Source organism: Micropterus salmoides, unplaced genomic scaffold (assembly GCF_014851395.1).
Source record: "Micropterus salmoides isolate LMB-PRFRI ecotype aquatic unplaced genomic scaffold, ASM1485139v1 Ms_hic_scaffold_3379, whole genome shotgun sequence".
Classification (NCBI taxonomy): domain Eukaryota; kingdom Metazoa; phylum Chordata; class Actinopteri; order Centrarchiformes; family Centrarchidae; genus Micropterus; species Micropterus salmoides.
The window spans coordinates 1-24,899 of NW_024042683.1; the positions used below are offsets into that span (position 1 = coordinate 1).

Genomic DNA, 24,899 nt, shown 5'->3' on the forward strand with positions numbered 1-24,899 from the left:
ACACAGCTCTTCAGCAGTCTGAGCTGACAAAATCAGATTTTAACCGTCTTTTTAACTTTTTAAAGAAGTGTGGAAAGTCCGTTTTTATCTCTGGTCCCATTCCCACAGTTGGTCGCGGTGCCGGCCGCTTCAGTAGACTCCTTGGCCTCCACGACTGGCTCCAGTCCGCCTGCAGGGCTCATCGTGTGGTATGTGGATAATTTTAATATTTTCTGGCAAAGAATGTCTCTTTTTAAGACAGACGGACTTCACCCAAACAAACGGGGCTCAGAAATGTTAGCTGCGCACATACAGCATGTGGTGCGGTCCACACATGACTTACGTGAATGACTAATCATTCATGCAGTACACCTGGACACACCACCGCTCACTGAACAGATCTCTGGCTCACTGCCACAAACAACTGTCTCCACCTGCTGGCATGTAAAGCCGTCTGCTCCCAGCGCTGTTCCAAAGACTTCTATTCCTGTCATCATCACGCATAGACCAGTAAACCGAAATGTGCACATCCCACACAGAAATATTAGTAATCTCTTAAGGATTAGGACAACTGCACCAACTCCAGCACCCAGAACAAACTCATTTAAAATGGCTCTCTTCAATGTGAGATCACTTTCAAGTAAGATTTTATCTTAAATGATTTTATCTTGCCTGCAAATCTAGATTTTATGTTTTTAACTGAATCCTGGCTGCAAATGAAAGACTATAGCCAGCTAGCTGAACTGTGTCCGCCTCAATATGATTGTTTTAGTCAACCGAGGGTCAGTGGTCGTGGTGGCTAGTGAGCATGTATAGGGAAAATTTAAAATGTCATCAAGTACGCTGTGATGAATTTAACTCCTTTGAAGATCTCACTCTTAAACTTGGAGGGCTGCAACCTATCATATTTGTTATAATTTATCGCCCCCCAAAACCGCCTGGAGGATTTTTATCAGAACTTCCTGAATTTTTATCTACTCTGGTTTTAAATTATGACAGAATTGTTCTTTGTGGCGATTTTAATATTCATGTTGATGACCCCAACAATGTTAATGCAACTGACTTTTTAAATATGGCCACTTCTTTTAACTTCAAACAACATGTTAAAGGGCAAACACATAACCGTGGTCATACACTGGTCTTGGTTTTTACCCTGGGTGTCAGCATTTCCTCTGTGGAATTAGTGGACATGACCATATCTGACCACAGATGTATTGTTTTGATGAAGACTGTCCAGAACTCAGCTGCCAGGTTTTTAACCAGAACAAAGAAATATGACCACATTACTCCTATTTTAGCTTCATTACACTGGCTCCCAGTATGTTTTAGAATTGACTTTAAAATTCTATTGATCACTTTTAAAGCTCTTCATGGCCTCTCGCCTTGTTATATTTCTGATCTTTTAGTCCCATACGCACCAGCACGTACCTTGAGATCCTCGGGCAGAGGTCTGTTGTCTGTTCCAGAGTCTCGACTGAAAACTAAAGGGGACAGAGCGTTTGCTGTCAGGGCCCCGAGGCTCTGGAACAGCCTGCCCGAGGAAATCAGGTCAGCTGAGTCAGTGAACTCTTTTAAGTTCCTTCTTAAAACATACTTTTATAGGAGAGCTTTTCCCGATCTTATTTGACTTTATTTTATCCCTTTTATTTTTATTCTATTTTACTAATTTTATATTTATCTTAAACATGTATTTTAGTCTTTTCTTTTCTTTATCTTGTATTGTTTTTGTATTATTGTTTTTTGGGTATTATTGTTTTTTGGGTATTATTGTCTTTACACTACACAAAGCACTTTGTAACTTGTTTTTGAAAAGTGCTCTACAAATAAAGATTATTATTATTATTATTATTATTTTAACATATTCTTCAGATACTCACTTACCAACATAAGATCTGTGATTCACATTTATCAAAATCAAATAGAGAAATTTGAATAGAAGCTTTATACAGTGTAAAGGCCCTTGTATAATCCAAAAGTGAGCATGCAGATAGTGCATACAGTCGGCACCGTCAAATGCTGGCCTGCCATAGTCATCTGTGCGAACCCACTGATTCGGACAGGTGACAGAATTTACCATGTGGACTCCTACAGCTACAAGAGTAATTCCAAGTTAAAAACCTGTCACCACCTTTAACTAAACTTCAGGAATCCTCTTGATCTACCTTGCACTTACATTTTTTATCTATTATTTAAAAGTTCAATTTGTATTTTAATGTTTTAAGGCATATTCCCTTTGTCATGTTTTAAAACATTACATGAAATGACTTTAAATTGCCTTTGTGTATAAATGTGCTATACAAACAAACTTGCCTTTCTTGTCTACATGGATGAAGAAAGTTTAATATAAACTTTTGTCAGCCTTGCTGGAAATTTGTCTGAAATGTGTTGAACCAACTACAGAACCATTCATACAGCCATTGTCAAACGTGTATCCTGTGTACAGGGTCGCTGGAGCCAATCCCAGCCGGCACTAGGCGAGACCAACTACAGAACTGTAACTAAAACTCCCCTGTAGCCGAAAAAGCTTTTTCCTCACCATTACAAAAGGAACATCCGTAAAACTGTTGACAGGACACCTAAAATGGCATACAAGGTCATTATTACTATGCTATTTGTGTATATATATTTTTTTAAACCAAAGATTTGTAAGACTTTCCCAAAGCCTTGAATAGCTAATTTATGCATGTATGTCATTTCAATGTGGGGTCAATGTGATAAATGGCGGGTCCAGATAAAAAGGCACTATCACCACTAGCGCCATTATCTGGTCAAAATTAAAAATGTTCCAATACTTTGATTTCTGACTAAATACTAGCAAAGCTAATGACATTTCTCATCATTCTCAGTTGTACTTTGTGTTTAGTGCTAATTAGAAAATGTCAGCATGTAACATGCTAAACTAAGATGGTGAAAAGGGTGATTATACCTGCTTAACATCAGCTTGTCTTGTCATTGTGAGCATGTTACCATGTTGATGTTAGCATTTACCTCTAAGCATTGGATCTAATGTTAATTTAGGTTCTGTATTCTTCTTCAGTGAAACTGTCTGGTGTAAAGCAGCTGTCCTCCCGATAAATACTGAGCTCCATCAGAGCGTCTAAAAGTTGAATTCTGTTTCCTCTACAGAGTGTCCTCTGTCCTGTCATGTCACATTTATAACTACAGTTTTTTGTTTTGCTGCTGAAATGCCCCGCAATATTTGCTGTGAGTTTTCTGAGCACATAGAAGCAATTAAAATGACTGACAGCAGGCTCATGAAAGTAAATCGTTAAAGAAAACACTCAGCGTAACAAACGCTACAATGTAACACACAAAGAAACCACTGGAACAGAGAGAGATGTGACCCACGACCACTTCATCATAGTTTATAATAATGCAGCACAGTGAGGATCCAGACGTTTCACAGAGGAGCGTCTGTCTGTTAACAGACTCCAGTCTGCAGTGGAGTTCAGACACTTCCCTGATAAACCACAGAGCTGTGGAGGAACATCAGGCTTCATGATCAGAGACAGTTTTCATATCACATCCCTCTGCTATGAGTCTGCAATTCAATCAATCAATTGATGGGTTTTATTTTGTGCCATTCTTCCGCCATTATAAGGTACAAGGGCCCCTGAATTTTCAAGTGAATGGGAGAAGACACTGATTGGTTTATTGCATGTTACGCCCAAAACACTTTTGAAACATGTGCCTGGTGCAATGACCGTTTTGTCCACCATTAAACTAGCAACATTGGAGTTGGACACGCCCAAACACACTTAGATCATTAAAATAGGGCCGTTAGTCCTGTTAGGGTTATGTGCCAAGTGAGCAACTTTTGTAATTTTCATTTTGTAAAGTATCTTGTAACAGCATCCCGTTCACATAATACATCCATGTTGCAGCTGAGCTAAATTCCAGGTTTTGACGGAAAGACATCATCCCTGGTTTGCTCTGTTAAAACAATCCGTGTATGGTTCGTTCTTTCATTATTTCATATTAAAACCAAAACTGATAAACAGAAAACAAAAAAACAGACATCGGTTTTTGTTTTTCTGTTTTAAAACCAAAACGGAAAATAGTGATTTTGATATTTAATGAGTCCGATTTGTGTAGCTTTGTGTGTTACACTTGATAAACCTGCAGCAGATACACTTGGGCGAGGGCGGTGCCTGATTTTAATGTAATTAAGATGAGCTTGAACATCAACATAAGTGGGTTTTTAGTTTGACAAACAGGACAATATTATATAGCTGCAGTACCGGAGGCTGCAGCTATTTAATATTGATTAATATATTTAGTTTGTAACTCACTAGCAACTGGAACAGGATAGCTTTCCTGAGAATCCTCCGGTTTTTAAGATTTCTCAAATTAATTCAGTGATAGTTTTCAGTACATCCACTGGTACACAGCAAACATGAACTGTTATTAGTTTATTCGGTGAGCTTTAAATTAACGAATCATACACAGATTAAAATGTTCGTTAATTTTTGTTCAGCCTCTCTACACTGTTTCGATCCGACCTTTATTTTCTTTCTGAGATGGAAGAATTTAGCCTCCAGCTGCAGGAACACATGGATTATGCTAAAATCAGGAGGTCAGACTTCACCCAGCCAGAGGGAACGACCACTGACTGTCCAGTGCGACGGTTCCACTGGCAGCACAACCCATTGTAAGGTGAACGAGGGGGAGCGGGGGGCTGGAGCATACAGGGTGAGGGAGAGGAGGTCCCACCCTGGCCTTAGCCTCAAGAAAAAACCCTTGATATTCGGGTATTTTCTTAGATGCTCAGGTAACCAGCTGCTTCAGATCCGCCCAAAACAAAATGCTTACTTGATGCTGACGAGGAATTTTGAGTGTTCGAGGCTCTTTAATATAGTGCACTTCTACAATCATATTCGTCACAGTTGATGATATGCGATGAGCCCCGAAAAGAAATAGCCTTAGGCCTATATAAAATTAAATGTAAAAATATTTAGCCTAATATTGACTTTTTTTTTAACAAGATACAAGAACACTCCCGAAGAAGTCTCCCGATTCAAAGGTCCTGGCCCTCCTTTCACCCCAACCATGTTGTCACTCAGTCTTTTCTGTTAAATATCATTTACCTGCCTTTACCGTCACAAACTGGCGCTACAGGGCGTTGACCTGTGATGCTAGAGGGATCCCCAGTGCGTTACAAACCCCGATAGGCCTTGACCATGCCATGTGACGAGTCGGGGAGTGAGAACGAGTTGTAGGGACTCAACACCGGTCAAAGATAGAACAAAACGCACCTCCTCTGTTTTACGTTATGTGTTTAAAACACAAGAAACTAAACAGATGTCTGTTTTTTTGTTTACCGTTTTTCCATTTTTCCGTTATGGTTTTAAAACAGAAAAAACAAATAAACGAAATAATGAAAGAACGAACCATACACTGATTAAGAACAAACAAGTTACACTCAATTCTGTATCATGACTAGAGATGAAACGATTACCAGTTTAACGGTAAACCATGGTAAAACGGTTATTATTACCGAGCTATTATAATCTCATGGCAAACACTGTCCAGCGTCTCCCAGAAGCAGGCACGCATGCTCAGAATGCAACGTGGGTTTGTTTGGGTCAATGACAACACGGCGGAAGACAACGCCGAGATTTTTCAGTCACTCTGGTCGTATTTTAGTTTTTATGAGAGTGCTGAGGGAAACTCGAATGAAGAAAATGACCTTATAGTGAACGCAGGGTGAGTTAACTTTTAGCTTTGGTTTGTCTCTGACTTGCTAATAGCTTGTAAACTGAAGCTCTCAGTGTTGCTGCTCATGCAAAAACGCTACACATTGCTGTGTGCGTCGTGTGTCTGCAGAGTCTATTCGTCCACTGCACATAACACGTTACACTGTTCAGCCAACCAACCAGAATCATCTAGAAACGCTACAGACTGCTCTGTATTTATGTCAGTTGTTGGGCTCCCTGTAGTTACTATCACTGTCTTCTAAAGACTTATTTGTTTTCATGTAATTGTCCACAGGGTCATTGTATTAACTATATAATATAACATAAATATAAATCTTGATAATGCACACTGATGATTTTCATTTGTTTACAAAAGGTTTTGCTGTTATTTTAATTTTTATGCAAACAAAATGGCAATTGTATTTGTTGTTGTCAATATAAAACTTGTTGAAATGGTTTCAGTGTGTATCAGTACATCTTAATATTTTTTGGCGCATTTTCACAATACCATGATAATACTGATAACCATGATAATTTTGGTCACTATAATCGTGATATGAAATTTCATCATCATGACTGATGGCAAACCGTGCCAAAGGTCTCTTTCACTGCCATTTTTATTCTTCCAGAGAAAAAGTCAATTAAATTAAATTATCAAGAGAATAGCTTTTTCCACTTTGAACTCTCCAGTGTGACCACCTTCTCAGAGGTCATGACAGTAAAGACATTTGTTTAGTGGTAGTTGGCTCAAATTCTCATGTCAAAGTTTGTAAATCTTGAAGCAAAATGTATTTAACTGCCCCGAGTGAAGACATTTCAACAAATGAATCCCAGTTAACAAGAAAACCACCCCCCAGGTTATCTGAAGTTAACAGTCTGGTGTTTCTTTTTTCCTATTTGAGCTGGTTTTACTCCAGTTATACTAATTTGTTCAGCTGAGTCAGACAGGAATTCATCTTGTTCCGCTCTTCCCATGTTTCTGCATGTGTCAGAGACGGAGATACTGATCTGCTCCTTGTAAGGACCAAGGCAGGTTCAGACACAGCTTGCGGAGTCTGTGCAACACATTAAAGAACACCCACGTCATTTGCTCCATTACACAGAAGCTGTTTCATGATATGTTTGAGGTTGCAATCTTATACACTCAATTCAAGGACATTTACCCTCCGCTTTTGATTTAGTACCTGACACATCAATCTAATCATGCTACAATTTCTTCCTAGCATACATATATCTAGATTTATAAAGGAAACTGTAAACGCTGTAATTCAAATTAAACTAATATATAGTCAAGAAGGGTATAAATATCGTACTCTTCTAACTCTTTGGGGATGTTCAAGAAAACTGACTGTCATGTTACAAGTTCATTAACCTTGTACAGAGCTCAAGATGACGTTTTTTTAGTCAAGAAAAAACTGAAAAACACTTTTTTTAAAACTTTTTCTTTTACATGTTTGTGAGTACACATTTCAAACACAACATTTGGAAATGGCTGAATTCAGTTGTACCCAAAGTCAGATGAGAACATCAGTGTCAATTTAGAATAATGTCTGTCTGTCCAGTTAGCCTATTGGAAGCTAGGGGAAACTGCTAACTTAGTAGAATTAAAAGTTAAAAAGAAATACCATCCAACAACTCCAAAGCTGTCTTATCAATACGTTCCATCTTGTTTATTTTTACACTTAGAAACTAAAAATAAGTAAATATTGCAAGAACAAGTAGCTAAAAGATGCTAAAACACTCCATGGAGATGAAGGGTTCTGCAGACTAATGCGGTTTCAAAGACTTAAGTGATAACTTGGCAGCAACAACCTTGACAAAAGGTCAGATTGTCTATTGCACTTTGAATGACATTAGAGCTTAAACTAGCGGCCTGGTGTTTACAGATCACAGCAGAATGGAAACAATATTATTATATATAATATTCAGCTCATTTTCAACAACAGATCACTTCCTTTGTAGCACAACAATTTGCACAAGTATACACCAGAGATTAGAAGAGATTAGAACAGCCAATTCTTATTCATTTAAGCAAAATGCTTTCTTACAGTTAAGTAAGTTTAGTTTGATGTCAACAAATGTGTTCCATCAACAGCTTCAATATCACAGCCAGCCAGAAGTACCAACCATAGAGAGCATTTTGTCTGTGTGTGTGTGTGTGTCTGTGTGTGTGTGTGTGTGCGCAAGTCAGTGCTGATCTGTCCTGAAACAGAACAAGCAACACAACTCTGGATCACTTACCTACTCTGAAGTTGGGTGCTGTCAGGGTGTCTGTAGCATGACCGTTCTCACTGATGATGGTGGTGGTGTTCCCCAGCTCGCAGTTGTTATGACACCTGCCTCCTATGCAGGTTAATTTGCAGATGGTTGGTGTGAAGACCACCTTGATCCTTCCTGTGTGGTTGCCCACTGCCGCCGAAAACAAGGTGCAAACCAAGAGGAGGGGGAGGGAGAGCAGACCAACTTTGGTTATTCTTTCATCCATTAGAAAGTGTTAAATCACTTTCAAGTTCAAGCTCGTCACATTCGACTGGTGAGGCTCCAGTCAAAACAATGACAAAATATCTACTATGTAATTTTCAATATTGAAAAACTTGTGATGTGTCTCCTCCCTGCACTTATATACTTCCAACTACCCCTCTCTATCGGTTTCTCCTCCTCTTCCACTGCTCCTAAATCCAGTGGCGCCTCTGAAACGTGAGCAGGAATAAAGAAAAAAAGTCTGGGAGAGACAGAAGTCAGCAAACAAAACTCTGGGATGTCTTCCAATTCTTCATTATAAGTCTCTGAGAGGTGGATATTGGCATATCAGCTTACCAAGCTTTATTCCGAAACAGACAAACAGCAAGCATGCCACCTTCAGGTCCTGTGCCTGCGTTCCTCTCTGGTTTTCTCCTTATCCTTTCTTTCTTTCTTCTTAGTTATTATTGTTGAGGTTTAGCAAAATATGCTTAGGAAATTTAGCACCTAAAGCAAAGAAAAAGAGATCTAAATATCTTTTCACACCAAGATCAGGAAGTAGTAACCTTTAGAAGTACTGTAATACAAAAGCTTATCTACCTTTCTCCACATTCGCCAAGTTCTTCCCCACCCTAATAAAACCCAGCCCTCAGTACAGACTGACAGGAAGAGGATATGAGTCATAACTTTGACAGAGACACTGCATCACATCTCAAAGTACCTGACACATTTAATCTTTCTAACTACTGTACAACAATCTTACATTTCTTTAGGTACATTTAGCTTTTTTCTTTAAACTTAATTCACTTCTCCCAATCTTTTAATATCTCTTCCCTGTGCGGTTCTTGGCATCCCTGTGTCAGGTCCAAACCTCTGTCTCCAGTGCTCAGTGCTTTGTCTGTGGTTGTCAGCTGTTCACACCAGAGTGCAGACGCATGGAGTAAAGCCAAGCACCCGGAGGAATGTTTTCTAAACCTGAGAGGCAGGGAAAACCACTGGGTAAGACGTCCCGGGCTACCTAAACATTTGCTAATAGGTGCAAAAATGAACTATTAAAGAGGGACCTAATATGATGTAGTGGTTACAAGCAAATGCCAATGGAAAGGTGGTTTTAGACATGCTGCCAGGACCATATATGGACGTCCAAGATTTGAAGTCTAAACATGGTTTGCCCAGTTCCCTTAGGTGCGTAGATTATTTCTAAAAGAAATAAGAAAGAAAACAGAGTGGCAAGGTAACTCTGAATGGACAGCCTGAGTTCACAGTCTCTCGCTTCTTTAAAAGATCACTGAGGTTAAAAATAACCAACTGGAAACTGTTTACCTACAAATTGACTGAGAGAATGATCGGAAGGCCTACATTAGACAACAACTAAATTAAAGTGTTTAATGGTTACTGATGCTGTTGAAGTTTTATTAACATTTGTGATTTTGTAAACTGTCTTATAATTTCTATTATATTAAGTGACAACGAAATTGCTGATTTAAATAACATTGAATCACAGGTTTTTAATTGAGTTAACCCTGACCCTAAACCTAAAGACTAGGCCTGGACGATTTTACCTAAAATCAAAATCACAATTGATTGAAAATTTCACCTCAATTACGATTATTGAACAATTATTTGTTTTTGAATACTGATTTTTGTTGTTATTTTTTTGCCCTCAAATTTCGCTGACAAGGTTTGTACTACACCCGCGGTGTCTCTACGGTGGAGTCACGGTGTGAGCCGCTATGTTGGTCTGTTGTTTTGCCCTCCAGGTCACTGCACATGTCACGTGACTGAAAACTATGAAAAGACCATCTCTCTTTTCACCTAATCCTACCTTGTTCCAAGACTAAGCCCTGAATGACATGTTTCAGATCCAGACATTTCTGAAAATAGGGTTGACACACCAACTTCAAAGGACTAGCTCTGACACCAACTGCTTGATGTGCTGTTCTGTAAATAAAAAAAATACAGCAAAGATGATAGCCAGTGGCAAGCTGACCACCGACATGCACTTACATTCTGTGCTTCCGTAATAACAAAAGATAAACAAAATAATACGTTTATATATATATACTCACCTAAAGGATTATTAGGAACACCTGTTCAATTTCTCATTAATGCAATTATCTAATCAACCAATCACATGGCAGTTGCTTCAATGCATTTAGGGGTGTGGTCCTGGTCAAGACAATCTCCTGAACTCCAAACTGAATGTCAGAATGGGAAAGAAAGGTGATTTAAGCAATTTTGAGCGTGGCATGGTTGTTGGTGCCAGACGGGCCGGTCTGAGTATTTCACAATCTGCTCAGTTACTGGGATTTTCACGCACAACCATTTCTAGGGTTTACAAAGAATGGTGTGAAAAGTTACCACTGTGCAGGCTGGTGGTGGTGGTGTAATGGTGTGGGGGATGTTTTCTTGGCACACTTTAGGCCCCTTAGTGCCAATTGGGCATGGTTTAAATGCCACGGCCTACCTGAGCATTGTTTCTGACCATGTCCATCCCTTTATGGCCACCATGTACCCATCCTCTGATGGCTACTTCCAGCAGGATAACGCACCATGTCACAAAGCTCCAATCATTTCAAATTGGTTTCTTGAACATGACAGTGAGTTCACTGTACTAAAATGGCCCCCACAGTCACCAGATCTCAACCCAATAGAGCATCTTTGGGATGTGGTGGAACGGGAGCTTCGTGCCCTGGATGTGCATCCCACAAATCTCCATCAACTGCAAGATGCTATCCATCAATATGGGCCAACATTTCTAAAGAATGCTTTCAGCACCTTGTTGAATCAATGCCACGTAGAATTAAGGCAGTTCTGAAGGCGAAAGGGGGTCAAACACAGTATTAGTATGGGGTTCCTAATAATCCTTTAGGTGAGTGTATGTACTCTGAAGAAAGTCACAGGGAGACAAACTAAGTCGGAGTTTACCTGAGTTTCCAGCATTTTGTGTGTTGCTGTCTCCGGTATGTCTGTCTCTGTTTTGGCTCGCTCATTAGTTCAATCTCAAACCTGAACTGAAAACTACACATGGGCTCTTTAAGGTCCGCGAAAAATAGCGGTCATGGCAGTTTAAATCAGTCAGTTTAAATGTGGATGTTGACAGATGGCATAGATATGTGCACTACAGGCCAGGAATATGCCTCAAAAACCACTTCAAATTCTCTTCACACGGAAATTGTGGACCAGAATAGTTTTCAGCTTTTCAAACAGTTCTGAATTCTACACAATCCTAACAATCACACCAGTCACACCAATCCTAGCATGTGAAAACTACTCTGACAAGTCTTTGAGCAGTAGGTCTCTGGCCCTAGCGATGATAAAACATTTCTAACTCCTCTGAAACTTCTTTGTCTCTGTAAGTATGCGCACGTTGCGGGCAGACTTCTTTGGTTGTATCAAGCATATGGAAAGGGACTCAGGAGAGCATCTCAGACACAACATAGACATCAATCAACTTGATTCATCCAGGCTGCAGAGAGGCTGGAGAGATTTCAGCACGGAGGAATGATAGTGTAAATACTGAAGTCAGGGGGTAAATTTCATTCTTACTGATGCTTTTCATTGGACTGCAGGGGGTTTATGTGAGCCATGCAAGGAAATAAAAGTGAAGAGGCCTCAGAGGTAAAGTGTGTGCAGTACAGACACCTATGTCTTAGTCTAACTCTAAGTCCACTGAGTCCGTCTGTGTCACGTTTCAGAATCAGAGCATTTTGCCTTCCTGATTTTGCTGACATGTTTGTTGATTTGGTAATCAGTGCTTCATTTTTGTGCTTCATCTATGATTAAGTAGGATACGTCGTTAAATGGTTTCTTTTTTTGTCTGTTTTAACAGTGTTTAGTGTTGTATTATGATCGGGAGTCAGAGGGTGTTTTATTTTGAAAATTGAGTGTTTTACTTCCTGCCTGGTTCGATCAGCTCTGGGCTGCTTGACGCTTCCGTCAAAAATAGAGTAGCTACTTATTCTGTGTGGAGCGGAGCAGAGAGAAGCGTCTGGGAGACTTCAGGGACGCACATTGACTAGAATGGCCACGATTACCTCCGTCAACTGCGGCGCAGCCGTAACGCGATGCAGGCAGATTCAGTGACTTTGAAGTTAAGGGTTGACCAAGAACACATTTTAAGGACAATACTCATTAGTTCCTCTCCCTTGCTAGCTTGATTTTTAGGTAAGACTAACTTAGTCTAGACTTAGTTTAGACTAAGACAGACTTAGTCAACTGATCTAATGACTGATGATGATGAATTACTAATTATTTTAAAGATATTTTTTATAACTCGATTTATTAACACTTAATTTGTCCACAATAATATCAAAAACTTGTTAATAACTTGTTAAAATCATTAATAATTCGGTATTTGATTCAGTCATCATCCTGAAAAAGTGATAATGAGTCCAAAGCGAGGTCTCACGCGCCAATGCACGTTATGCAAAAGCCCATTTTTTGCTAACCAAGCTAGCTAGCTCTAGCCTCTCGTCCAAATATGGTCACTTCTGGTTCCAAAAAAAAAACAAGATGGCAACGGACAAAATTCCAAACTCGAGGCTTAAAAGTAGTACTCCAAAAACCATCTGAACCACCAGGTGAAACTCAGATATTTGGAGTTGATGATACAAAGTACTAAAAGTAATTTAGCGTTAGGTCTGGGTTTGGATCTCCCTTCAATATAATCATGATATCATGAAGTATTTCACTCTGCTTAATAATAACCTTTCAGCTGTTGAATGGAAAATTAAGTGATTTCATTGGTCAATATTAAAGTGTTATCCACTGTCTGCTGTGTTCCTCCAAATTAAAACACTTGATAATCATTCACTGCATCATCCAGTACAAAATGATCCTCATTCAGTCATCAATTGTTGATCGCTGTAAATGATCTGTACTTGTATAGCGCCTTTCTAGTCTTTTCAACCACTCAAAGCGCTTTTACACTACATCTGCATTCACCAGTCACACACATTCATACACTGAGCATAAGTGCTCAAACGGAAACTAACATTCAGACAAATTCATACACTGGCGGAACAGCCACCAGGCGCAATTCGGGGTTCAGTATCTTGCCCAAGGACACTTCGACAATGTTACGGATAACCCCCCTTCCTGCTTCCTTCCTGGGCTGGGCAATCAGCTGTGCAGCTCTACCTTCAGAGCTTATTTAGCCAGGACTGATCAGTCTTTTGTTCTCTCTCCTAGGCGATCCTACCGGGTTTGGCTTGTGTTTCTTCTTTGGTTAATCCTGACAACACACATACACATCTCACTCATGTTGCTGATACAACTGATAGTCAGACTTTGCCACACCACACATTATTGGTGATAATTTGACCCTTCTTTTACTTTTAAAATAAATCATATCATTGGCATGCAAACCTGTTGTGTCTCACCTCCTTTTTGTCACTGGTAAGAGCTGCCTTGTGACAACATGCAGCCTGGAGGAGCTGGGGATTGAACCGCTTAAGTTAATTTGTGGCTTATCTATCGCTAGAGAGAAAGGGCATATTGATATACCTGACTCTGAAATTCTTGTAATCAATGATTTTATTTCCCCAAAACTGAGCCACACTTTAACTACATCGTACTGGTGGAGAGATCCTGGAAACTGCTGTGTTTTCCCTACATCATACTACAGCAGACTATCTCTGTTCTCTACGCACCATAGAACTAGGTGAAGCTGTGCCAGACATTCTCTGATTGTACACCATCATGACATTCTTCTTTGGTCATTGCAGTGATGGCAAGGTGATCCTCTGCCCAAACCTTCAGTCAGGACCAAGACTAATAACATTTTTCTGAGGGTGTTTTTGCGGTGTGGGGGAGCTGAGGGATAGCTAAGGGGAGACGGGGAATAACTTTCCCAGATGTGGCACCAAAGCCAGTTGCTGACAGACTGTCTGTCGCGTGGGACAGGGCTGACAGAAAGGCTGTGGGCTTCCTGTTTTAGATGAGCAAACACGTCTCCTACTTTCACAAAGTGTAGCGTTGACTGCATGCTGGGCAAAAACCAGCCATGGTATTCCCATTAATTAAACACAGAGACCTTGAGTGATATTTGTAGACATACTAATTTCTGTAAGTGGTACACAATGGGTAGGGTAGGTAAAAAATACCAATTGTACCTTCAAAACTATGTTATGATTGAAATTACAGATCATATTGATCTCTTTCAAAAGGGTTGAAGAAATGTTGAGGGTGACAGATTGGGTGAGGGTTATGGGGGCCTTGGTGCACTGGGACACAGTTTGTCATTATTACTATGTAGCTGTTATCAGTGAACTTAGCCCCAATGTGTACACTTTTCAAGTGATAGTGTGCATTGCTGTCTGCCAGTGTCTTGGTTTCATTGGGAGATACTAAAATCAGAAATTCATCAATTTCCACACGGAGAAGGAATAATGTTAAGGAATGTATAGTGTGCCACTGATGCATGATCTTAAATGTATCTAGAATTGGGTCTCCATTAGCTGGTTCCATTTTGAATCCAATTCCTGGTTCACAAAAATATGCAGATTTACTAAGCTATGACACTAACACATCTATTCAAATCATCTCCCAAACTAGAAGCAAAAGATGAAAACAAAACAAGGTATTATGCTTGTACTGGACGATTCAAATTAATTCGATTGACGTGAATGTTTTTTCACTGGGTGAAAAATGTGTACTCAGCGCACGTTTGAAGCTACATGAGCTGTCTTGAGTCACGACAGTCCTGTAAACATGAATGAATACACTACATACACATACACACACACACACACAGCTGTGGCTGTGGCTCAGGAGGTAGAGCGGGTTAGCCGTTAATCAGAAGGTCGGCGGTTCAATCCTTGGTTGTGTGTCGAAGTGTCCTTGGGCAAGATACTGAACCCCGATTTGCCGCTGTTCCGCCAGCGTATGAATGAGTGTGAATGTCAGTTTCCGTTTGAGCACTTAGGCTCAGTGTATGAATGCGTGTGAATGTCAGTTTCCGTTTGAGCACTTAGGCTCAGTGTATGAATGTGTCTGAATGTTAGTTTCCGTTTGAGCACTTAGGCTCAGTGTGTGAATGTTAGTTTCCGTTTGAGCACTTAGGCTCAGTGTATGAATGCGTCTGAATGTCAGTTTCCGTTTGAGCACTTAGGCTCAGTGTATGAATGTGTCTGAATGTTAGTTTCCGTTTGAGCACTTAGGCTCAGTGTATGAATGCGTGTGAATGTCAGTTTCTGTTTGAGCACTTAGGCTCAGTGTATGAATGTGTCTGAATGTTAGTTTCCGTTTGAGCACTTAGGCTCAGTGTGTGAATGTTAGTTTCCGTTTGAGCACTTAGGCTCAGTGTATGAATGCGTCTGAATGTCAGTTTCCGTTTGAGCACTTAGGCTCAGTGTATGAATGTGTCTGAATGTTAGTTTCCGTTTGAGCACTTAGGCTCAGTGTATGAATGCGTGTGAATGTCAGTTTCTGTTTGAGCACTTAGGCTCAGTGTATGAATGCATGTGAATGTCAGTTTCTGTTTGAGCACTTAGGCTCAGTGTATGAATGTGTGTGAATGTTAGTTTCCGTTTGAGCACTTAGGCTCAGTGTATGAATGTGTATGACTGGTGAATGCAGATGTAGTGCTTTGAGTGGTCGAAAAGACTAGAAAGGCGCTATACAAGTACGGAGCATTTACATTTGCATTTACACACACACACACCGCAGAGGGGACAAGTAGGCTTGTCTATTAACTCCAGGTGGTTAGCTGGTCCTGACTGTCATAGTGAATTTAACAGTCACATCTAGGAGTGGGACAGAGTGAAAAATGACATTGCACACTTTGTGTTTGTTGACCAGGTAATTATCTCGAGAGGTGAAGCTACAGGAGTCGACTAAACGGCAGATATCAGGCTGGTAGCTGAAGCATGTGCAACTGACAGTTCATGTTTGGGATCGTTTACAGTATATTTTGTGAATATGTATAACAACAGCAGCCATGCTGGAGGTGCGGCTCTCCAATTATTTATTATAGTCCACATTATCTCAACATTCCATGTTTAAGTTTGGTGTGTGTGAGGCCAGTGGAGTGGGCTTGTGCAGAGTACTCTGGTATCACAATTTGGAAAGCTGCACAGGTTCAATATATGAACACTCAGACCATCTAAGGCCACAATCTGGTCGATGAACGATGTTTCAAATACGGCAAGCATTTAAACTGAAATAAGACAAGGCCTTGCCAAATTTATTTGGAAGCCATACAAAAGTCATTTCTGTCAGGATCCTCCACAAATGTATTGAATATGAATTGTTTTGACATTTTGGTGGCTGCTTTCTCCCCTCTGTGTGTCTGTGTCCCATTTCCCCCTCTACCTTTGATGTCTGGCCATGTCTCTGGCATTTACAAACTGCTAGCTGAAATTAAACTGAGCTGAGGAGATTATTTTGAAACTGGGGTTGGGTCTGCTTGAGTTTGCAGTGCTGCAAAGTTAAGCATCAACTCTGTTCTGTCTGCTGACCTCTCCATTAATATCCCTAAGTCAGTCGGTCTAGTTGTGGCCAGAGGCACAACCACTTAAACTGCAGTCTACAGATTCTCTGAAAATATTGACTTATTCATAGATACATACTGCCGAGTCTGACGTTTGAGTTCGGCCTTGAATTTATGACAAGCCACAATAACCAACCAAGAGCTGGTGAATTATAGCTGTTGTTGATCTGTCAGGTCTATAAGCGTTTGACTGCCAGCCAAAGTTGGTCCAAAAAACTTGGTTTGGGCAGCTCAGAAATGAAGTGTCTCATAAAAATGTGAATTCCACAAGCCAATGGGACCCGTCATAGGAACCCAAGCCTTATATAGTTGAAGGTGTTGGGAAATATGGTGTATTAGGCATTTGTCTATATAACGCACAAGGACGTAAGTAATAGAGTGTCACCCTCTGGGTCTCTGGCAGCGGTCTATTCATGCTTTTCTTTGTCAGCAGCCATTTAGCACTGAGTTCAACTTTAAACTATAAATGGGAGACAATGTGTCTTCTGTGGCAAAGCTGTTGAGTAGCAGAGAGACTTAAATGTGGGGTAAATAACAGGTATCCAGAAGCTCTGTTATAGAGAGCCTCCCCCAGTTCATATCTATTCAGGCACTTGTTTCAGAAAATTGAGGGGTTCTCCCCAGATGACATAGTTATATTATTCCATCTCTTCCATCCTAACTCTTACACTCCCTGCCTTTGTCTGAAATTGCCCTCAGAAAATGAGACTAATAATTCATTTTCGACAGCCCAACCAGCAGGCAATGCTTAAGTCTTCATGCCATTACTGCTGGAGCTGCAATTTGAACAAATCCTGTTCCTGCCCATCTGCAAGTTCCACATTCTCTCCCTATCCTCAGTGTTAGAGCACATGTGATGTGTTTTTGTGCATATGTGTGGAAAGTGTATAATTGGGGCTGAAGGTTTTCCCATGATTTAAAAAAGGATTACTTCTTGGCTATACAGTATATCTCACTTTTACTGAAATTCCCAGGATGTCTTGCCACAACCAAAGTTTGACTTTGGAAACGTAACTAATGATAATTATAAAATGACATCTGAATTATCTGTTTCATGTTACTCATGTTCATTAATTAGGTGGTAGTATTTTAGTACAGCAACAATTTTTCATAAAAGTGCTCTTTGACAAACACAGTGCTAACCATACAGAATCGTATCTTCTTAAAATAATACTCTACAGATTTAGCATTGCACTCCTATAACATTATCAGATTTACATTTAACAGTTTAAAAAGGATGCAGCACAACCAGAGATGCTTTCTTTTTATTCCACAAATTTTTCTTCCGTGTCAACCTGGCACCCACAATGCAACTCAACGGGCAACAGTTCAGTCGGAGATGTGTTATGCTTGTCTATTTGGCTGTACCCCTGCTGTCTATTTGAGTGGTTATATGGGAGCCTTTCACCATCTTAATGCATTAGTGCTGACCTGAGGATATTGTCGAGTGGCAAGGAAGGAAAATATGTCACATGCAGCCATTTTGGCCTGTTGTTTCAATGGTTTGCAGAAAAGGAGCATTATACTTCGACATTTTGTTGAAACATTCAAGCAGCTGGTGCCTGAACTTGATGCTTCACCTGCTGACTCTCACTCTGCAAACTGCCCTAATGCTCTGATTTTGGATGGAGGTCTTCATATCTGAATGAACCACTTGCTGAATTGTGTGCATAGTTTATTTGCAGGCTTTGCTCTTCACTACACTCCTCTAAAAATCATTTTGCCACACAGCTGAACTGTAAACTGTCATTTTAAGTGAAAAAATACTGGGATCTCTATTCCCACTATTCAACCCCCATTAAAATAAGAGGCATAAGAAGTTTTCTCTCCCTTCTTTATTTAGCCACACTAGCAGCATTGCAATGTCAGTTTGTTAGTCAGTTGGTCCACCACTTAAAATATAGTATAAATACATATAGTAGTATAGTATATAGTATTGCATGGATTGCCATAAAATTTGATACAAACATTCATGGTCCCCGAGAGAAAGAAACCTACCGACATTAGGGATTCCCTTGATTTTTTTTTTCTTTAGCATCAGCAGCAGGTTGACATTTATGGCTTTTAGTGAAATCTTTCAACAACTTATGGGTAGACTATCATGATAATGGATAAAAGTGTCAGCTAAATGAATAAAAGTAAATTAATTTCAGAGTAAGCTGCCCTAAGAGTTTACCTATGTTCACATAATTAATATGTTTGATCAAACATTGTGTTTTCACATTCTTCTGGGTTATAAAACAGGCTACTTCCAGGATTCAGAGAGGACACTAATACAAGTTAAAGAGATAGAGATTGTAATTCAATGCACTTTTTGTTAAATTCAGTGAATACTTTTCTGTGATATTTGGAGTTGATGCTACAAGGTACTGAAATTAAAGTAGTGTTAGGTCAGGAGTTAGATCTCCCCTCAATATAATATTAAAGTATTTCATTCTGCTTCCTAATAACCTCCCAGCTGCTGAACGGTGCAAAGGTGGATTTCACCGGCCCCTGTCAGTATCCACAGCAGATGTGAGGAGAGTCCTGCTGAGAGTGAATATGAGTAAATCAGCTGGGCCTGATAACATCCAGGGCCGTGTACTAAAAACCAGAGCCAATCAGCTAGTTGATGTTATTACTGACATTTTCAACATCTCACTGTCTCAGGAGAGGGTTCCCACCTGCTTCAAGACAGCCACCATCAATCCTGGACCTAAAAAGTCTGCAGTGTCCGGTCTGAACGACTGCCGCCCTGTGGCTCTCACCCCTTTCTGATGAAGTGCTTTGAGGAACTGGTTCTTCAGCACATAAAGAACAACATCCCAGCCAGCCTGGACCCTCAGCACTTTGCTTTCAGAACCAACAGATCCACAGAGGATGCCATCTCCACTGCCCTCCACTCAGCCCTCACACACCTTGAGAAAAACAACACCTACGTCAGAATGCTGTTTGTGGATTTCAGCTCAGCGTTCAACACAATCTCCCCATGAAGCTGATCAGCAAACTCTGCACTCTGGGTTTAAACACAACACTCTGCAGCTGGATACTGGACCTCCTCACAAACAGACCCCAGACAGTTCGGATTGGTGGACTCACCTCCTCCACTCTAGTGCTCAACACCGGAGCCCCCCAGGGCCGTGTGCTCAGCCCCCTCCTGTTCAGCTGTACGCCCACGACAGAAACCCTCAACTTGACTGGTGCTCAGAGAACAAGCTACTGCTCAACGTCAGCAAAACTAAGGAGCTGATCGTTGATTTCAGGAAAAAAGAGATGAAGACACACTCCTGTCTCCATCAGTGGAGCTGAGGTGGAGCAGGTGAACAGTTTCAGGTTCCTGGGAATCAGCATCACAGAGAACCTGACGTGGTCGTCTCACATCTCCACGCTGGTGAAGAAAGCTCAGACTCGACTGTATTTCTGGAGGAAGCTTGAGAAGACTAAATTCCCACGCCAAGTTCTTGTCAGCTTTTACAGAGGAGCAACAGAAAGCATCCTGACTGGAAACATCACTAACTGGCATGGGATGTGCACGGCCCAGGACCGGAGGGCTCTGCAGGGGGGGATTCAAACTGCTCAGAAGATCATTGGTACCCATCTCCTGAACATCAGTGATATCGGTGAGGTGAGGTGTCTGCAGAGCCCAAAGGATACTAAAGGACAGTACCCACCCAGCCACAGCCTGTTCACCCTGCTGCCTTCTGGGAAGACATATAGAAGTTTCTGCTGCCGCACCACCAGACTGCAGAGCAGCTTTTCCCCCCAAGCTATCAGACTCAAAACTCTTAAACTCAGATTCATAGCACTGCTCCATTGAATATAGTTTATTTCTGTTTACCATTTTTATAATGCTTTTAATTAATTTAATTAATTTTTAATTGCTTTGTTTCGTATCAGCTGGATGGAGTGGATTCGCTCTGCGATACGAGCTTATCACTTATACATTTGTATTTTACTGCGTGGGAATATTGATGTGTGGGATGAGACTGTGTTAAAACTGTCAACAGTCTTGTGAGACAGCTTTTAACCTGACGAGAAATCTCCTACTAACTACAAATTATTTCATTCAATTAAAGCTCACAACTTTTCGAAGAATGCTGTTTTTGAAGAATTGAAGTTTTTCTTTTATGTGTTCCTTTCTTGCAGGCATTGGTTTGAAATGATTCCTTTATATCAGGGGTGTAACGGTACCCAAAATTCATGGTTTGATATGTACCTGGGTTTTGGGGTCATGGTTCAGTACGTGTTAAATACTGCAGGAGAAACAAATATATTTTGAAAATAGCATTTCATCATATGTTTTGAGATATTTACGTTATAAATGTTCAACAGTGACTCATTGGCCATAATTCTTACTGTAACATTTAAGGCGCTCAAATACTGGCATGCTGTATTCAAAAAAAAAAATAGCATAAACAAATAGCACAAATGTCAGTAATCTGACTGAGCAACTGTAGCTTGTTTTCATTTTTACAAGACACCCCAATGAACTGACTAACATGCAACGATGAAGACACATTATAGCAGTGCGCAAGCACTTTGTGCATATTTTTAAGCACGTGCTTAAATTCTGTATTCTCTGCTACTGAGTATGGGTGCATATCCGCAGAGCTGTTCAGGCCGTGCTTTGACAAGGACTGAATCTGCACCGAGAGGCTGCTTAAACGCTGTGGGGAGAAGGACTGGCATGCCAGTTTGGTTTTGTTTCATTCTGCTAACCAACTCATTCGCTGTGTTTTACAAAGGATTTACACAGTCAAATCAATTGTCAAGGATTGCCAGTAGTCATGCGTCCTGTTTTATTGACATTACTGACCCCCAGTGGACGTCGACAGTAGTGTTTAATTTTCATACCATTTGCATGCGACACAGTTCTCTCCTTTCGGTCGAGCCTTGGAGAAGATATGTCTGTGAGAACAGTGTGAGAAAATTAAACTAACTCTTTAGTTCATACTCTATGGATATGTGCTATATTTGCTGTATACTGATATTTGCTTTGTATTGTATTTTGTAGAGCCGACCGATTTATCGTTTTGGAGTAATTATCGGCTTAATGTTATGGTAACCTAGTGTTGGAGGCTACGCTGCTGACAGACGTGATTGTAGATTTAGTTTTGAAACAGTTTGGCAGTTCTAGGGGCCGGTCCCTTCATTTCTCTCTTATCTATTACTTCTAAATATTTTCTAACATCGCCAACAGCAGATAACGCTGCCTGTTGCTAAATTAGCCACAAAGCTAATGCCCTGTTTATCAGTGGAGGAGCGCTAACATTAAAGAGTGATTCCACTGTAGTGTCTCTAGTTACAGTCGGCGTGTCAGAAATGATTAAACGTGAGCTGAACAAGTATCTAACACACAGTTGCAGGTCCTCGTTGTAGACGGTCATGTAGTGTTAGATTAATTCAATATGTAAGGTAATAACTACTGCATGGGTTACAAAATACATATATATAAATAATTATTTGCCTATGTAGGAGAGCCCTGTTTACCATTATAGCAATGACATGAGAGATGATATATAGTATTATTAGTTTTAGTAGTACTATATTGTTATTTTTTATAGTTTCGCTGGCCCACACAATACATATACTATTTAATGTTTATTAGTAGTAGTACTCCATAATTTATAATAAATCAGATATTTTAAAAATGTGTTCTGTAGTTTTATACATTTGACTCTTATTTATCAAAACTTTAATATTTTGTTGTACTTTTTCTAACAATACAAGTTTATTTTTAAACCGCATTACGTCATGGTATCTTGGTGAAGTCTCAACATAACAAAGGTTAGGAATAGTCTTTGTTTATGTTATATGTTTCTTAAAATAAGGGGAGAAGAATATCGGCCGATTTATCAGCTATCAGATGTTAAAATACTCAAATATCGAAATTGGTATCAGACTTAAAAGTGTCATATCTGTTGGGCTCTATTATTTTGTTTAGTTTTACAGAAACGACCATCAGTAAAGCCTCAGTCAGCCTTACTTATGGTTTTCTGGAATTTTTGTTCGCTATCTGTCTAGCATTGCTCAGGCCAGCAGTTGTGTTTTGTGTGTGTGTCAGTGTGTGTATTTTTGGTGGGTTAACACAGTAGCTCCGCTTTTATGTTGAGAAGCTGCAGAGCTGCAGTCTCTGTTCACTAGTCACTGGAACTTACCCTGTAAGTTTCATCATAAACCACGGTAAAAAGGGTTAGTATTACCATTACAAATTTGAATTATGATTATGATTAAAACCTTAATCAATTACCGTGCTTTGAAAAACAGTAAACAGAGTCCAGTATCAACCAAAGTTAGCAGTCTCCCAAACAGTCTCCCAGACGCAGCATTCAGCGTGGCTTTGTACTGGGACAATTAAAATATTGCGAAAGGCAGTGACAGCGTTTTCAGCCTAGTCCTCATGTGGTTGTATTTTGGTTTTTATAGAAGTGCTGAGGGAACCTTGAATGGCAGCGGCTAGCGAATGCAGGATGTTAACATTTAATGCACTACGTGATATGTGGACTTCCGAATGAGGGAACATGTCATGGTTTGTCTGTCTGACTTGCTAGCAGTAGTCATAACATTATTACAGACTCCTGTAGAAGACTACTCTGTATTTATATCAAATGTTGAGCTCATTGCAGTTACTGTCACTGTCTTCTTAAGCATGGGGCCATTGCATTATACTTTATAAATTCATAACATTTAATTTTAATGCTTAATCATTTTGATATGGCTGTCATGGTTTACATAAGATATTGGCTGTTTTTATTTTATTGTCTATGCAAAAAAAAAAAATTGTATTTGTGGTTTTCAATATGAAACTTGGTGAAATGGTTTCCATGTGTGTATCAGCACATTTTAACAATACAGCCTATACTGATGACTGTGATCACTTCATTGTAATCATGATGTGAAATTTTCAGACTGTTTCATCTTTAAGGCCCAGTAAGCTTTGGCAATAATAAGAGCACTTATTATGTTCACTGTGATGGACCTCAAGTAGCTTAAAGTTCATTTTCTGACCATACTGACATAAATGGAAACCAATGGCTGTCTGGAAGCCAGTACAATGCATTCCAAGATCTTTTCCAAAGCACAGTTTTCTGAAATGTTCCCTCTTCAAGAACATCATTAACATACCCAAATGAAAATAAAAAGCTGATCTGTAGGGAGACTTACTCACCATGGATAGGGCTGTGCCCCACTGTAAGGGGGATCGGCCTCTCAGGATGGGACTGGACATGCGTCTGTGTGTGGTGTGTGTGGTAGTATTTGGGCTTTATAACATACTGCTGGCTCTGACCTGGGTGCATGGGCCGAATCCTGCAGGGAAAGAAGAACATAATCAGTTGTAAAATAATGAATAATGAATAATAATATAGTTGTATAATATAGTTGTTTATTTTTTTTTTGTTTTTTTTTAAATTGATAGAAAATGACCACGAGAAAATGATCATAACAAATACCCTTACACATCAAAATCATTCATGTTTTCCAGGCAGAAAACGTTCGGGCCAATTACACTACATGGTCAAAAGTATGTGGACTGGTTTATATGTTTTTGTATTACTTTTATGAGCATAGCAAAAACAGTAAGTCTGCTTGAGTTCCCAGATTCCAGCATGGGCTGGTGGTAAAAATAAAAGTAGGCATGAAAATATCTGTGTGCTCATCAGTGCTTGGTCAGCTGTTAGTAATCAGAACCACCATGCATCCCTTTACATCCTCTAATATTAAATACACAGTGAAAGCCCACGTTCTGCATAGACATATACTGCGTTTACATCCTTTATGTTCTAAATTAGGTCAATAACTTTATACAGTCAGCCCTGTTTACTACAGACTGAATCTACTTGTTCCCTGTGACAGCGTTTTCTCCGTGTTAGTTTCCCTGCAGACCCAGCTATCTTCCGACCATAGTAAACTGCCTAGCGTTTTTGTAAAAGTAATGGTCTGTATTTGTATAGCGCCTTCCTGTCTTCTGAACACTCAAAGCGCTTTTACACTACATCACATTCACCCATTCACACACGAGCCAAAGTACTTGAACAGAAACTAATATTCACACACATTCATATACCGATAGAACAGCCATTGTGGGCAATTTGGGCAATTTGCCGTTTTGACTATTGTGGACACCCTGGAGGAGTCGGGGACTGAACTTCCGACAACCCGCTTGACCTCTTGAGCCACAGCCGCCCCAATTGTACCTCTGCCTGTGTGTTTGTCTGCATTTGCAATATATAGTCTTTACCTGTGCCACCTGGATTCGTGCATTGCGGGACATAACACTACATGTCAACATT

At 40.1% G+C, this 24,899-nt stretch overlaps 1 protein-coding gene across 1 annotated transcript in view; it reads right to left on the bottom strand.

Moving 5' to 3' along the window:
* Window positions 1-7,916: 7,916 nt before the first annotated feature.
* The window catches only part of LOC119884354 (latent-transforming growth factor beta-binding protein 1-like), a gene marked incomplete at its 3' end in the record, with an annotated part of 32,167 nt that continues 15,184 nt past the window's right edge, over window positions 7,917-24,899 (bottom strand). The window contains exons 2-3 of the mRNA XM_038694782.1: window positions 23,777-23,916; window positions 7,917-8,084 (exon numbers count right to left, since the gene is read on the bottom strand). Coding sequence (XP_038550710.1) covers window positions 7,917-8,084; window positions 23,777-23,916 — 308 coding nt within the window. The remainder of the gene's footprint in view (window positions 8,085-23,776; window positions 23,917-24,899) is intronic.